Raw genomic sequence first — 13,690 nt, 5'->3', positions numbered from 1 at the left:
CCCGCGCCGCCCTCGCCCCGCTTAAAAGGGCAACGCGGCGCTCGGCCCGGTCCGGGCCCTGTGCCAGAGGCAGCGCCGCGCCTTCCCGGCCCGTGCGGACCCGGATCCCCTGCAGGGTGGCGCCGGGTCCCGTCCGCCCGGCACCGGGACAAGCGGCCCCGCCCCGCACACAACCGCTGCCCGGGCCCGGGGCCAGTTTAAGGCGGGGGTGGGACTCGGCCGCGCGGGTCCAGGATGCGGATCCTGGTGTGGGCCGGGCCGGGCCGGGCGGGGCCGGGCTGGGCGCTGCCTGCCCGGGCAGCCGGGCTTCCTGCTCCTGCTCCTGCTCCTGCTCCTGCCCGCAGCGCCGGCCCGGTGCCCCCGCGCCTGCGAGCCCGCCACGGCTCAGGGTGAGACGCGCCGTGCCAAGGGCTGGACACGGGACGCGCCGCCGCCTCCCAGCCCGGGGAAAGCGGGGCGCACTCCGCTTGGGGAGGGTCAACCCCCGGCTGGGCCGAAAGCAGCATCCCTGCTCCCGGGGACCCAGAGTCACAGCCCTGACGGTCACCGAAGCCGCCCACCCTGCGTCCCAGCCCTGGGAGCGGCTGTGGGGCCAGGTGACAGCAGCTCTGGGGCACTCGCAAAGGGGATTGGACACGTGCTTGGGGGAAAGGGGCACGGGGTGCTACAGGGAGTGAGGGGCACGGCCAGCATCAAACCCACCTGGACCCTCAGTGCTGGAGGCACGAGGGAGAGACGAACGGGACAACCCTGAGAGGGGCCTGGGCTCCGACCCAGCCTGTGACAGCTCTGATCACACTTTCCCAGGGCAGCCAGGGTCAACAGGTGCTCTGGCATCCCCAGTTCAACTCAGCACCCAGCCAGGCCATAAGTGTCTCCCTCCAGGTGCCGGGGCATCGTCTGCACACAAGCATTACATGTGCACCTGTGGGCATTTAACCCCCTCTGCCTCTCCCAGGCAATGGAGGCTGGCAGCCCCGCACTCCTGGACATGCTCTTTGAGCAGGGGGAACTGCATCCTGGTGCCAAGCTGCCCAGCCCAGCCCCCTTCCCTGCCTTGGACCCAGGTCCCAGGGGCTCCGAGAAAGCACTGGGGGAGTGGGCAGCCAAAGGAGACCAGGTGAGCCAGGACTGCGTATGTGGGAGCAGGGCAGGGGTACAGTGCATGCAGGACTGCAGCCAGGGGCCTGGGGGGGGGCAGAGGCTGCAGCCATTGCTGTCGTGTGGGGAAAATGCCCTGGGCACGGGCAAGCAGGACCTGGCTTTCCCTGCCCCCTGCAAGGCAGCAACACCAGGGTCCCAGCCCCCCAATAACCACAGGGGTCACCCCCGCATCACCTGCCAGCCCTGCACTCCACCCCCCAGCTCCCACCCCTGGCATCCCCTCTACAGGGGCTGAACAAGAGCGAGCCCGAGGACGTGCTGGGGCTGCTCATCAACCCCAATGCCATGTACCACGCGGGCAGTGCCTTGGGCTCCCCGGGCAGCGACAGTAGCATCTCGGACGAGCCCCCTGCCGGCAGCCCCCCACACGCCATGGCCCACCAGCCCCAGGGTCCCCCGGCTGCTGTTTACCAAGTGGTCTGTGACATCGGGGAGCTGAAGAGCGAGCCCCTCCGCACCAGCATCATCTCCATTCAGCTGGGTCAGTGGAGCTGGGCTGGGGTGGAGACCCTGGTACTGGTCCCGCATAGGGGCCAGACAGGCCCCTCACCTGTGGTGGGGGGTGGAAGGGGCAGGTCCTCCCTGCAGTGGGGGCATAAGGAGCTGCCCTGAGGCTGGCACTCCCCATACAGCCCCCACACATGGCAGGTCCCTGGCAGGCTGTGCTTCCATGCACCCCCCCCCAGCAGAAGCCATGCCTGCCCTGGGTGCTGACCTGTGTCTCCTGGCACAGATGACTGGTCTTCCCCAATGCTGATCCCCGATACCTGCGTCGTGGAGGAGCTGCCTCCCATGCACACATTGGACTCAGCTGGGCCTGACGCAGTTCCTGGGCTGGGCAGTACCAGGGACATGCAGGTGCCTGAGGTCCTGGTGAGTCCAGCCCCTCTTGAACCCCCTCAAATCATAGGGAACTCCCTGCATGAACATGCCTGGCAGCTAGAGCCCTTGGAGATCAGCTGCTGCCCTCTGTGCTGAGTCAGCGCAGGTCCAGACTGACTGGGGATGCAGCCCCCCTTAGAGGCCCCCGAGCTGGGGAGGGTGCCCCCCCTGCACCCCCACCTATAGCTCCTGCTTATCTCCAGCAGCTGCAGTTCCCAGATCTGCTCCTGACAGAGGAGGAGAGGCGGCTGCTGACACAGGAGGGGGTGTCACTGCCCAGCGGCCTACCCCTCACCAAGGTACACAGGCAGGGGCAGAGCGTAGCACGGGTATGCAACCACTAATGCAAGCTTGCATGTGGCCTGGCTCCCACACTCTGCAGCCACCAGCTGCTGGGGGCAGGCTCAAAAGGAAAACAAGACTGGGCCTGGGTTTGTGCCCCCACTGGCCCCATATCTGGAACCCCCGAGCTGTGGGGAGCAGAGGCATCAGCTTGCTGGGCAGCACTGCAGAGCTGTGGGGCACCGCGTGGGTGCTGAGGCCGTGTCTGCCCCCACAGGCAGAGGAGCGGATCCTGAAGAAGGTGAGGAGAAAGATCCGCAACAAGCAGTCAGCCCAGGACAGCCGGCGGCGGAAGAAGGAGTACATCGACGGACTGGAGGGCAGGTGGGCCAGCGCTTGCCCCTCATGCACCCACACAGTGGGCACACACATGCGCTCGCTCACACTCCCATGCACACAGAGGGGCCCAGCCTGCCTTGTCTGGAGCCCGATGGCCTCAGCCTCAGCCCTGCGACGCCAAGCAGCCCCCCTGCTTTGCCTGCACTGACGCACCCAGGCTGGGCAGGGGGCACTGGCAAGAGCCCTGACCCTCTCCCCTCTGCCCAGCAGGGCGGCCGCCTGCTCAGCCCAGAACCAGGAACTGCGGAAGAAGGTGCAGGAGCTGGAGAGACACAACGGGTGAGTGTGGGCCTCACTCCCATGCCTGGCTGGGAAGGAGCCCTGGAATCCTGGCTCCCTGGTCCCTGCTCCCCTCCAAAGCAAGGTGCATTGACAGAGCGGGCAAGAAGCTCCCAGATTTGCCCCTAGGGCCCTGCCAACACAGCATCTCCCTGCAGGGCCCTGCTAAGCCAGTTGCAGAAGCTGCAAGCGCTGATCAAGCAGACGTCCAACAAGGCAGCTCAGACCAGCACCTGCATCCTGGTACTGGGTGGAGCTGGGCACACGGGCACATGTGGGCTCACATGACCACACCAGACACATGCTTCCTCTCCCTGCCATGCCACTCCCCCAGCTGGGCCTGCATGCCCCCCACAACAATAGACACAAGCCACAGACGTGTGTCCACACGTCAGCACAGCCAGGCTCAGCTACAGCCCAGCCACACACTGCCTCCGGGCACAGTGCTGCACACGCACTGATGTGCCCTCCCCATGGGCACGGTTCACCACCCACTCCGGGCCTCTGCAGCTCCATCCCCCTGTCCCCACCATATCTCCTGCAGATCCTGCTCTTCTCCCTGGGACTCATCGCCTTCCCCAGCTATAGCCTCTTCCACAGTGGGAGGCAGGCAGGCGAGGCCTACAAGCCCAGGGGAGGTAAGAGGCAGGGAGCCTGGAGAGAGCAGGGGGCTTGTTCTGAAATAGAACCAGGGGGAGGCAGAGCTACCTGGGACCCAGGGGGTCTCCACGCTATCCCCTCTGCCCCAGCTGGGCCCTGAAGACTCTGCTTCCACCACAGTGATCTCCAGGAACATCCTAGCCCAGGCAGATCATTCGGCCCCGGTGGAGGAGGCACCTGAGCCGCCCCGCAGGGAGCAGCCAGCACTGGAGGGGGCAGCTGGGAACCCCGGCCTAGGGCAGGAGGTCTCCAACATCTCTGACACGGCCCCACCTGCAGACCCCCGGGCTCAGGCCTGGTTGCAGCAGGCAGTCCCTGCAGGGCTGCCCCAGGGGCAGGCAGCCAAGCTGCTTCACGCCAATGAGATGTGACGAAGCAGCCAGAGCCCAAGCAGGTCCTGCTGCCTTGCTGCTTGCAGCCATGGAGAAGCGTCTCCAGCCCAGCCCACAGCCCCCAGTGATGCCCAGAGCCCCCCAGGAGCAGTAGAGTCCACAGGCCCCAGGGTACAGCACAGCCACAAAGCCAGAGTCCCATGACCCCGAGCTGTGACGGGCCCTTTCAGAGCAGATTTCTGCCCAGCAGGACCTGTCAGCTCAGGCTGGGCTGAGCCAGGCCCCAGCAGCACTGAGGGGCGCTGCAGCTGGCCTGGCGGCCCAGCCTCTGGGAAGGTGCTGGGAAGGGCCCTGCTCAGGGGAGAGGGAGGCAGACTCATTTTTAATAAAACATCATTTGGTTCTTCCTGGCTCTGACTCCATGGACAGTGCTGGGGCAGTGGGAGGGATGTTGGGTTCCTGGCCCTGAACAGGCATGAGGCAGCCTGGCTCCAGCCCTGAGCACAGCACCCCTGGGGTCCTGCCTAGGCCACACCCTTGTGCTCTCAGCCCTGGAAGCCCCATGTGGCTTGTGACTCAGCCCTGGAAAGAGACAGCAAGAGCCCCCAGCTGGACACCCTACCCCCGGGGCTAGTCTGCGGGCACCTGGTGCCGGCGGAGGGGGGAGCTATCCACAGGGCGCCAGGCCGAATGCCTGCTCCTGCCCTCCTCAGCCCCCACTGAAACTACCCATGGAGCAGACCCCAACAAGATGCTCTACAGAGGAGCCACAGCCCCCCAAGCACCACACCCAACCCACTGCTTCTGGGCCTGTGCTCCAAAGTAAAGGAGCTAGGGAGGGGCCTGCGTCACACCCTGAGCAAACAAGCCAGTGCCTGGAAGGTCCCTACCCCCAGGCCTCGCTGCTGCTGCCTCCACCCTTTGGACTTCACCCTCCCTGGCTTCGTTTCCCCTCCCCCTTCAGCCATCAGGTCACCACAAACCAGAGCCCACAGCCGCAGCAGGTTCATCCGCGCTAACCCCAGGACGCTGGTGAACGCCTGCAGCAGGGAGGCGTGGGGCCGGCAGTCACCGACACGCCAAGCAGCGTTTCTCGCAGTCAGAAGCGGCGTTTATTGTGGGGACTCCTGCCTAGAGCACATGGGCACCAAGTTGGCTGCCAAGAACCCAGCGCAAGCCTTGCCCCCTTCCACGGCCACCAGCCAAAAGGGAAACAGGGAGCTACAGTGGGACAAGACTGCAGCTGCTGCACGAAGGCCAAGACAGGCCAAGGGGGAGGCCTGCTGGGGCAGGCTGCCCTTGTTCAGTGTCCCAGGGCTGAACTCCTATAGTCTCCAAGGAGCAAGCAAGGCAGCTCCCAGCATCTTCAGTCCGTGTTAGCAGCATGAAGTGCTCCCAGAGAAGCGAGGAGCAGAGCTGTCCCCAGCATGGATTCCCTGCCACCACGGCTCCTGGGCACAAGCAGAAGGCAGGGGCAGCCATGGCTCCCAAGGTAGCAACACTAGATGGACTCGATCTGCTTGCGGACCTTCTCCAGGGCCTTCCTGTCCAGCACCCTCTGGCGGCACACGACCAGCAGGGCGAAGATCACGGCCACACCAATCATGGCCCCCTCGAACCTCCAGAAGGCGCGGGCTTCCATCACCGCCGAACGGCAGCTGCCGAGAGGAGACACGCTGCAGGGCCGGGACTTCCAGGGTAGGGAGACAGATGCCCCCGGCACCCTGCCGAGACTTGCCCAGCAAAGCTGAGGGGCCGTGGCCCTCGGCCAAGCCACGAGGCTCCCTGGGCTCCACTTACCTCTTGTACTCGTCCTTTTGGGATGTGGCACAGTTAATACGCTCAATGAAGCCGGTCGGGCTGCACTCGGGCATCGTCTTCTGCAATCAGAGCAGACCCACGATTGCGGTCAGGGTGGGCCAGGCGCCCCCTCCTCAGGCCTGGGCCAAGCCAAGCAGAGGGAGAAGCCGGCACCAGGGCAGGCGGAGCCCCCTCGCCCGGCTCTCACCGCCTGGAAGGTGGTGCACTGGGTGCACTCCTGGGCCACCACGAACTCCTCCACGTGCCAGCACGGCGTGGCCGCCACGGGGCTCGCTGGGGAGAGAGAGGGGACCTCAGCGCTCCAGCACCAGGCAGCCGCCCCCGGGGAAGTTTCGCCCCAGGATCACGGCCGCGCCGGACTGACCCTGCCCCGAGGGAGGGGGCGGAGGGGGACCCACCTGAGCGCTTGTCGCTGCCGGGCCCCGTTGCCTCCGCGGGGCTGCGGGGAAACAGGTGGTCAGCGGCGGCCCGGGCCCGCCCCCGGGTACCGGCCCCCACACCTCCCGGGCCCGCCCCGGCCCCGGCCCCGCACCCGAGCCCCCAGGCCAGCGCGGCGCACAGCAGGGCCCAGCGCAGCGGGGCTGCCGCCATGGCCCGGGCGGCTGCGGTTTCGGCACCGGCTCGTCCCGCGTCGCTCACGGCGCCGCCATCTTAGCCCTCACGGACTTCCGGGAGCGGCGAGACGCCGGGGCAGAGCGGCGCCGGCGCAGAGGACGCCGGGAAGGCAGAGAAGGGCTTCGGTGGTGGCTGTGGCGCCCCCTGCAGCTGAGGCCGAGCCCTGCACGCGCGCGGGGACCGGAGCCCTGCCCCGCTGCCCCTCCAGCGCCAGCTGCCCACCCCTCCCCCGGTGCCGGGACCCCGCCCCACGGCGCAGACACGGACGCGGACACGGACGTGACAACCGGGGGCTTTATCACAGTGACTAGGGACCGTGGCCAGCGCTGCTGCAACAGGCAGTGGCCGGAGGCTCCCGGCCCCACGGCGGGGCTGGCACCGGGGCTGCTCTGCTCACGGCCCCCCTCAGTCCGTGGGCGCCCCGGCTTGCTCTGCTCCCGCCCCGCACGGTGCCCGGGGGCTCCAGCCCCCAGCGTCGGCCCGGCGGCTCCGGGGTGCGGCCCGCGCGGTCCCGGAGCGGGCGGGGGTGGCACAGGGCTGCGGTCTCGGGATTGGGACTCCAGGTGGTGGCGGGCGCTAGGCCACAGAGCATCTGCTGCCGCTCTTCTTCTGCGAGGCTGCCAGGTCCAGGTGCCCCTTGCTGCTCGCGCCCTGGAAACACAAGAGGCGGAGAGAGGACGCTGATGCCGGCCCTGCCTGTCCTCAGCAGGAGGGGCAGAGCCGGGCCTAGGGCCATGCTACGGGGCAGGCCGGAGGGGCTCTGCCTGGCACCAGCTCCTGCTCGTCAGCCTGTCCCAGCCCCGGTCCACTGGGCCCTGCGCGGCTGTGGGGGGCTGGAGGCCCGTGCCCTGGGCCGGGCCCCTGCACCTCTGCAGTGCCCCCAAGTGAAGCTGCCCTGGGCCCGTCCCCGTACTCACCGCTTTCTTGGTGGACTTCAGTAGGATGTCCCGGGCCAGCGTGGTGAAAGCCTGAGGTGGGGAGAGGAGCTGTCAGGGGCTGCCTGGCATCAGCAGGGGGCGGGGGAGCCGAGTCCTCAGCGCCCCTGGCCCGGCCCAGGGACAGCCCAGGGGGCAGGAGCCAGGCTGCCCCCAGGGCCTCAGCACCTCATTTCTAGCCCTGTCTGGGCCAGTGCGGAGCAGGCGCTGGCCTAAGGTCCCCTCCCCTGCGCCATGTGGAGAGCCCACAGGGCTGAGCCCTGCCCTGCTTCACTCACCTCCTCCACATTCAGGCTGGACTTGGCGCTGGTCTCAAAGAACCGGATCCCGTGCTCCTTGGCCAGCTGCCGTGAGAGAGGGACCCATTGAAGCAGCGCCCCCCACCCCCGCCCTCCCCCAGGGCCCAGCACAGCTGGGGCAGCTGGCAGGAACGTGACCGAATCCAGCAGCCCTGAGCCCCAGGCGGCGGAGACGCGACCCACCCACAGAGTTGGTCCTAGCCCTGGGGCTCTGGCGCTGCCCCACCGCACTCCCCTCCCTGGCCCTACCTTCTCTGCATGGTCCCGCTGCACCTTGCGCTTGCCGTCCATGTCGCACTTGTTCCCCAGCAGCAGGCGCTCCACACCTGCTGAGGCATTCTGGGCAGAGTAGAGCCAGCAGTGAGTGCTCCCCCTCAGCCCCACATCCTGCCAGCACCCCCCAGCCCTCAACCTGTGCTCCAGTGCCCCACACCCACCTCCCTGATGCTCTTCATCCAGTTCTGGATGTTCTCAAAGGACTTCTCATCTGTGATGTCGTAGACAAGAATGATCCCCTGCAACACATGTGCTCTTAGCAGGGCCAGCCCCTCATCAGCGGTGGAGCCCAGTGCTCCCGGAGCAGTAGGAGCTAGAACAGGGCCTTCCCTCCAAGAAGGAGCCTGGAAGGAACTGCACCCCCTGCCCCACCCCCTGTCCAGCTCCAGCTGCACCCCCTGCCCCGCCAAGCTCTCTACCATGGCTCCTCGGTAATAGGCCGTGGTGATGGTTTTGAACCGCTCCTGTCCCGCTGTGTCCCTGCAAGAGAGTGTGGGGAGCAGGGTCAGCTCCTGTCCGCTGGCACCCTGGGACCTGCCCCTCCCGGCCAGGGCTGCTACCTGGCAGGCAGGCCCCCTACACCCCCTGGCAGGGGCTGGCTGGTGGGTACCAGGTGGGGCAAGGGGAGCCAGGTTCCCACTTACCAGACCTGGAGCTTGATCTTCTTCCCCTCAATCTCCACAGTCCGGATTTTGAAGTCGATCCCTGGGAGGCAAGAGGAATGCGGGCTGTCAGGGATACGGCACCAGGGGTCACGTGCGTCTTGGGGGCTGCTGAAGAAGCCACAGGCACCGGTGGAAGGGGCAGGATGCCTGGGCAATGCAGGCAGGTCAGCTCAGGGGCAGCACCAGCCAGGGAGGGGCTGAGAGGTTGCATCCCCCAGGTCCCAGGGCTGAGGGCCGGTTCCTGCTGGCTCAGCTTGGCCCCCAGAAGGGTCCCCCAGCCCAGCAGGGAGGTGGCAGCTTGCCAGCCCAGCACACGCTGGTCCCAGCTACAGGATTGGGAGCAGCTGGGAACAGAGCTCTCTGGGCTGGGAAAAGAGGGGAGGGCCTCAGAGAGAGGAAGGCGTGGGGGGGACAGACCCCAGCCCCTGCCCAGAGCACAGGCACCAAGTTCAGGAGCAGCCTCATCACTGGAATTCCCCTCCAGGAGCTGAGCTCCGCCAGGGCAAGCTCCCAGCTGGCAGGCAGGAGGGAGGGAGCGCGAGTGTCTGCGTGTACAGAGCCCCGGCCACACACGCACCCGGGCTGCCGAGCCAGCCTGGGGCCAGGACGCTCCGTGCCAAGTGGGCAGAAGCCAGGCGCCACCGTGGGGGCCCCAGCGCTGGGCTGCAGGGACGCCAGGAGGGGTGGGGGCAGCACAGGCACAGCTGAGGCCTTGCCCAGGGGAGGGGGCAGGGGCACCCCCCCCCCAGAGCTGGCAGGGGCTCCTGCCTCTCACCAGCAGGACGGGGCGGGGGGCCTTGGGACAGGGTCCAGGATGTGCCAGGGCTGGGCTGAGCCATGGGACGGAGACACTGCTGAAACCCAGGGGTCCTGGGCTCTGGCTTCTGCCCCAGCGCCAGGGACAGGATGTGACCCGGAGGAAGCGCAGGGTCACATCCAGCAGCCAGGCTTGGAGCATACCACCACAGGCTGGGCACACTGGGGCCACCCTGAGCCCCCCTCCCCAACCCCTGCGCTTTGGGAGCTCGCAGGCTGCTCTGTGCCCAGCCCGTGAGGCTGCCAGCGCCAGGCACAGCCGGACAGGCGTGTCCACGGGACAGTGTCGCTCTGCTAGCGAGGCGGGGGCGTGACTGCCCCTGACGGGGCTCAGGGCAGGTCCTGCCCTAGGTCCCCTTGCCCGAGCAGGGCAGGGAGATGCCCGGGGCCAGTGGCAGAGGCAGGGGTTGCGCTGGGGCATGGGCCGCTCCGTGCCCGGGGAGCTGTGGCGGGGGCTGGGCCGGGGTCTCACCAATGGTGGAGATGTAGGTGCTGCTAAAGTTGTCCTCGGCGAAGCGGATGATGAGGCAGGTCTTGCCCACGCCGCTGTCCCCGATCAGCAGCAGCTTGAAGAGGTGGTCGTAGGACTTGGCCATGGCCCCCGCCCGGCCTGGCCCAAACTTTTCTGCTGCTGGAAAGAGGCGAGAAGCTGCGGCGGCTCCTCCCCGCCCGGCCCCCGCCTCCTCCGGGTGCGAGGGGAGGCCCGGCGCGCGGACCCTCCCCCTGCCCTGGGACGCGACGCGACGCGACGGGGCCGATACCCCGCGACCAGCCGGCGGGGCATCGCTGCGGGTGGGGAGGCAGGGGCACCGGCAGGGGCTGTGCGGGGCACCGAGCTGCGGGGGGACATTGCTCCCCCATTCCCTGCCTCAGTTCCCCCTGAGGAGTGGAGGGTTGGTCCCTACTGGTGCAAGACCCTATGCCAGACCCAGCCAGCTGCCTGCAATGGGGGGCGTTGGTGGGGGGGCGCCTTGTGCCACACAGTGACATCATCGCCTCGTGCCATGACATCACCACCCTGTGCCATGACATCATCCCGCCACGCCACAGGCAGATGACCCCTGTTCACCACTCCAGCACAGCAGGACCGCCCTCACATCACGAGGCACCCCCGCCATAGTGACGTCACAGGGGCGGGATGACGTCGTTAGCCACAACAGCTCCCAGTCACCTGACCAAGATGGTGGCCCCAGCCCGACCCTCTCAAAATGGCGGCGCCCCCGCCACGCCAGGCTCCTGACCTCCTCAAGATGGCGGCGTCCCCGCCCACGTACGGAACCCGGAAGCGGGGCATGGGTTTGACCTTCCCAGCATGGCAGTGGGGCAGAGCCACGGCCCCACTTCCGCCCGTGCGGGAGACCCCGGAGCGGATATAGCGGCCCCTGCTTCCGGTTTGACTCCTTTTCGGCCGCGACCGCCTCCACGCGAGCATGCCTGTGAGTGTCCCTGGGCCAGACTAGGCCGGGCCTAGTCCCCCTCTCCACGCCCGCCCGCTCCTCGAGCTGGGGGGTGGTGGGGCCAAGCCGCTCAGGGGGAGGGGCGCGTGGGGGAGATGGCGGAGGAGGGAAGGGCCAAGATGGCGGCGGGGGGAGCTCTGGGGGGGCGACCCGGTCCCGCGGCCTCACCCGTGCCCCCCCCGCCCCTCCGCAGCTCGCCAAGGACCTGCTGCATCCATCCCCCGAGGAGGAGAAGAGGAAACACAAGAAGAAGCGCCTGGTGCAGAGCCCCAACTCCTACTTCATGGACGTCAAGTGTCCCGGTAAGGCGGGCGAGCGGGCCCGAGCCGTGCAAGCGCCGGGGAAGCGTGCGCGGGGCCCTGTATCTGCTGTGGGGACAGCTGGAGTGCCGGAGCCTCCCCCTTCCTTGGCAGGGTTGGTGCCAGGCAGGTGCCAAGGGGCTTGTGGTCTGCTGCTTGTTCCTGCTGGTAGTAGGCCCTGGCCCAGTTAAAATGCACCCAAAATTGGGTAGATGCAATCTCTTTGATTAGACCAACTGAATAGCTGACATACCAGTTTCCAACTACTCTGTTGGTCTAATAAAAGATACCACCTTTATTCAAAGAACTGTCTGCCCATGCCCACAGACCAGTGTGGCTGTAACTGCTGCTAAGAGATGCAACTTGTCGCTTGTGTCAGCAGTGAACACAGCCCTGTTGCCATTCCCTCGCCAGGAAATGCATGTGCTTCAAGGTTTTGCTTTCCTTTCAGGTTGCTATAAAATCACCACTGTCTTCAGCCATGCTCAGACTGTGGTTCTGTGCGTGGGCTGCTCAACTGTGCTGTGCCAGCCCACCGGGGGAAAGGCAAGGCTTACAGAAGGTAAACGGCAGTCTCCGGCAGTCTCCTGTCTCTTATAAGAGCTGATAATGTGTGGATGCTCTCTTAGTGCCCAGCCCTGATGGGTTTTTTTCCTCTTGCATAAACTAGGATTTAAAAATCTGATCGTAAGCTTCATTTGGACAGCAAAATAGCCTTTCTGCAACAGTTGATTCCTTAGCGAAGGCCAGACAAAAAACTCCAAGTCTTGTTCTAATAAGCTTTTCTTGGATAGGGTGGGATATAAGCCTAAAAAAATGACTACTAGGTAGTTACTACTGATAAATAGTATCATTGACCTTCTTGCTCTAATGGATTTGCCACTGCCTTGTGAGATGTTGTGGGTTTTGGAACTGTTGACAGCCCCAAAGAACACCTGGCTTGACTTGCCTTTCAAAGCTGCCCTTCTCTGAGCAGTGAAACTGCTTATCACCCTCCTACTCTTCCTGTACACCCCAGAGCTCTTACTGTTGTCACCTCTCTGGTAGTGTGTTCTGACTACCCACCACTTCAGATAGGTGAAGTGGCCACAGGCCAAAGTAGGGAATCTGGGGAAACCTCTTCTGCTTTGGAGGGCTGAAACATGGGTGCACCTCAAAAACTGAGCTTCTGCTAATCAAAGTTTCTGAGTTTTGAAAGAACCCTACCACTTGGTCAGTTCTGCTAACTTACCTGTGGCCCGGTCGGTGTTCTCAAGTTGCTTATTGCCTGTTCTTCCCATTCAGGATGTTCCTTCAGACGAAAGCAGCACTAACCTAAACAAGAGCATCTCTGAGATGGGTGTGACTACCCGCACAGTGACCACATGCAGGTACATGTGTCCCTAGGAGCATAGGACTCTACCTCAAAGCACTAGTGTGAGGCAGGCTAGGTGCTTTGCAGAAACAGAACGTGGTTGGAGAATGTGACTTACTGTCCATGTAGCCTCTCCCATCTCGCTCTCAATAAATTTTGGATAAAACATACACTGTTCAGTTTCTTGTTTTTCCTTGCTGCTTGTTACCAAGTAATGCTCCTGTGAGGGGAAAAGGGTGCCTTGCCAACTAGAGTGAAGCCTTATACTTCATGGGGGGTTGCAGTGTTGATGTTGACCAGCATAAGGCTTGTATATATGCTCAGATAGAGGAAACTAGTGTTAAAGATGGGTAGATCTTGCTGCTTGGTAGCTACCAGAGTACTCACCCTCCCCTGCCCCCAAAATGGGGGAGTTCCTGATGCAAAATCTTGCAATGAGCAAACAGCATGCTACTTCACCCTGTACCCATGACAACTGTGTTATTCTAAGAAGTCCATTAATCATTAGTAAAAGCCTAGTGACAGGAAAAGACCAACACACTTTGTTTCTGGTTTAATTCCATACAAAAAGACACTTCCTTCCATTGTATTATCTCCGCATGCTCCAAAGCCAGTGCTGCATCCTATTTCTTCCATTGTGATGTTGAGGGTTCGTAGGAGAATAATATCCTGAAGAAAAGGGAAAGCAGATGGTTCAGACTAGAAGCTGGAGACTAGGTCGCTGCAGGGACCTTCAGTAAATTCCTAGCTTGTCTCATTGTCATGGGAGGCTGTTACTTTTTTGTACATGAGTTTATGCAGTAGCTGATGAGGTCACAAAGAGACACCCAAAACAATACAAATACAACAATACATGTGCCAGAGCAATGGGTGGTTTTGGGACTGGTAAATAATTAAAAAGAGGGTCCAGCTTACCTGTCTGAGAAGCAGCAGAGGTGGGAATGTACACAATGGGCACAGTTTGCACTCTTGTCAGAAAGGTGTTGTAAGCTGCAGAAACAATCCAAGTTATGTACGCTCATGCCACATGCAGCTCTAGCTCCTTACTTCAGATATTCTGGTTAAGTCTGCAAAAAGCTGCAGGGACACTGGATTCATTTAACTTTAGGTCCCAACTGACCAGTTTTAAGATGAACTGCAGTAAGAGTGTCTACC

General features: G+C 63.9%; 5 protein-coding genes across 9 annotated transcripts in view; 2 read left to right on the top strand and 3 right to left on the bottom strand.

Annotated features, from left to right (window-relative positions):
* The first annotated feature begins 4 nt into the window (after nt 1-4).
* On the top strand, nt 5-4,408 carry CREB3L4 (cAMP responsive element binding protein 3 like 4). 4 transcript variants are annotated; one of them, XM_019494042.2, is made up of 10 exons: nt 6-596; nt 959-1,120; nt 1,366-1,645; nt 1,898-2,037; nt 2,250-2,345; nt 2,606-2,712; nt 2,938-3,006; nt 3,165-3,249; nt 3,551-3,644; nt 3,787-4,408. In XM_019494042.2, exons 2-10 carry the CDS (start codon nt 962-964, stop codon nt 4,035-4,037), a joined length of 1,281 nt encoding a protein of 426 aa, XP_019349587.1. In that variant the 5' UTR covers nt 6-596; nt 959-961; the 3' UTR covers nt 4,038-4,408. The 4 variants fall into 4 exon arrangements, with proteins under 4 accessions (XP_059574012.1, XP_019349587.1, XP_059574011.1 ...); XM_059718028.1 differs by having other exon boundaries at nt 8-596; nt 1,393-1,645; XM_059718027.1 differs by having other exon boundaries at nt 8-596; nt 2,253-2,345.
* Nucleotides 4,409-5,087: 679 nt separating this feature from the next.
* On the bottom strand, nt 5,088-6,608 carry JTB (jumping translocation breakpoint). The gene is made up of 5 exons (XM_019494400.2): nt 6,352-6,608; nt 6,218-6,258; nt 6,007-6,092; nt 5,799-5,878; nt 5,088-5,656 (listed from the first exon to the last, which is right to left on the bottom strand). The coding sequence occupies exons 1-5, from the start codon at nt 6,408-6,410 to the stop codon at nt 5,500-5,502; spliced, it is 423 nt and encodes a 140-aa protein (XP_019349945.1). The 5' UTR covers nt 6,411-6,608; the 3' UTR covers nt 5,088-5,499.
* A 106-nt stretch (nt 6,609-6,714) lies between these two features.
* On the bottom strand, nt 6,715-10,435 carry RAB13 (RAB13, member RAS oncogene family). Of its 2 annotated transcripts, XM_059718030.1 has the most exons (9): nt 10,331-10,435; nt 9,898-10,056; nt 8,589-8,649; nt 8,364-8,424; nt 8,106-8,183; nt 7,918-8,007; nt 7,648-7,713; nt 7,352-7,402; nt 6,715-7,085 (listed from the first exon to the last, which is right to left on the bottom strand). In XM_059718030.1, the coding sequence occupies exons 1-9, from the start codon at nt 10,416-10,418 to the stop codon at nt 7,011-7,013; spliced, it is 729 nt and encodes a 242-aa protein (XP_059574013.1). In that variant the 5' UTR covers nt 10,419-10,435; the 3' UTR covers nt 6,715-7,010. The 2 variants fall into 2 exon arrangements, with proteins under 2 accessions (XP_059574013.1, XP_006264395.1); XM_006264333.4 differs by lacking the exon at nt 10,331-10,435 and having other exon boundaries at nt 9,898-10,107.
* Nucleotides 10,436-10,751: 316 nt separating this feature from the next.
* On the top strand, nt 10,752-12,705 carry RPS27 (ribosomal protein S27). The gene is made up of 4 exons (XM_006264332.4): nt 10,752-10,861; nt 11,076-11,184; nt 11,633-11,743; nt 12,466-12,705. Exons 1-4 carry the CDS (start codon nt 10,856-10,858, stop codon nt 12,492-12,494), a joined length of 255 nt encoding a protein of 84 aa, XP_006264394.1. The 5' UTR covers nt 10,752-10,855; the 3' UTR covers nt 12,495-12,705.
* A 366-nt stretch (nt 12,706-13,071) lies between these two features.
* Nucleotides 13,072-13,690, bottom strand: part of NUP210L (nucleoporin 210 like) — a 34,954-nt gene continuing 34,335 nt past the window's right edge. Inside the window, exons 39-40 of the mRNA XM_006264331.4 lie at nt 13,451-13,525; nt 13,072-13,204 (exon numbers count right to left, since the gene is read on the bottom strand). Coding sequence (XP_006264393.3) covers nt 13,125-13,204; nt 13,451-13,525 — 155 coding nt within the window. The 3' untranslated portion in view covers nt 13,072-13,124. The remainder of the gene's footprint in view (nt 13,205-13,450; nt 13,526-13,690) is intronic.

This window comes from Alligator mississippiensis, chromosome 15 (assembly GCF_030867095.1).
Source record: "Alligator mississippiensis isolate rAllMis1 chromosome 15, rAllMis1, whole genome shotgun sequence".
Lineage (NCBI taxonomy): Eukaryota > Metazoa > Chordata > Crocodylia > Alligatoridae > Alligator > Alligator mississippiensis.
The sequence above is the reverse complement of the archived record's forward strand: the minus strand, read 5'-3'. Positions and strand labels throughout refer to the sequence as shown.

Excerpts from the sequence above, each read along its gene's own strand:
- RPS27 (XM_006264332.4), top strand. Across the intron at positions 11,185-11,632 it reads CATGGACGTCAAGTGTCCCG|GTTGCTATAAAATCACCACT; the intron begins GTAAGGCGGGCG and ends CTTTCCTTTCAG. Across the intron at positions 11,744-12,465 it reads AAAGGCAAGGCTTACAGAAG|GATGTTCCTTCAGACGAAAG; the intron begins GTAAACGGCAGT and ends CTTCCCATTCAG.
- CREB3L4 (XM_019494042.2), top strand. The coding sequence starts at position 962 with ATGGAGGCTGGCAGCCCCGCACTCCTGGACATGCTCTTTGAGCAGGGG. Across the intron at positions 2,713-2,937 it reads ATCGACGGACTGGAGGGCAG|GGCGGCCGCCTGCTCAGCCC; the intron begins GTGGGCCAGCGC and ends TCTGCCCAGCAG. Across the intron at positions 3,007-3,164 it reads GAGCTGGAGAGACACAACGG|GGCCCTGCTAAGCCAGTTGC; the intron begins GTGAGTGTGGGC and ends ATCTCCCTGCAG.
- RAB13 (XM_059718030.1), bottom strand. The coding sequence starts at position 10,418 with ATGATGTCACTGTGTGGCACAAGGCGCCCCCCCACCAACGCCCCCCAT. Across the intron at positions 10,057-10,330 it reads TGGCATAGGGTCTTGCACCA|CAGCAGAAAAGTTTGGGCCA; the intron begins GTAGGGACCAAC and ends GCCTCTTTCCAG. Across the intron at positions 8,184-8,363 it reads CCTATTACCGAGGAGCCATG|GGGATCATTCTTGTCTACGA; the intron begins GTAGAGAGCTTG and ends CATGTGTTGCAG.
- JTB (XM_019494400.2), bottom strand. The coding sequence starts at position 6,410 with ATGGCGGCAGCCCCGCTGCGCTGGGCCCTGCTGTGCGCCGCGCTGGCC. Across the intron at positions 6,259-6,351 it reads GCGCTGGCCTGGGGGCTCGG|CCCCGCGGAGGCAACGGGGC; the intron begins GTGCGGGGCCGG and ends GTTTCCCCGCAG. Across the intron at positions 5,657-5,798 it reads CAAAAGGACGAGTACAAGAG|CTGCCGTTCGGCGGTGATGG; the intron begins GTAAGTGGAGCC and ends TCCTCTCGGCAG.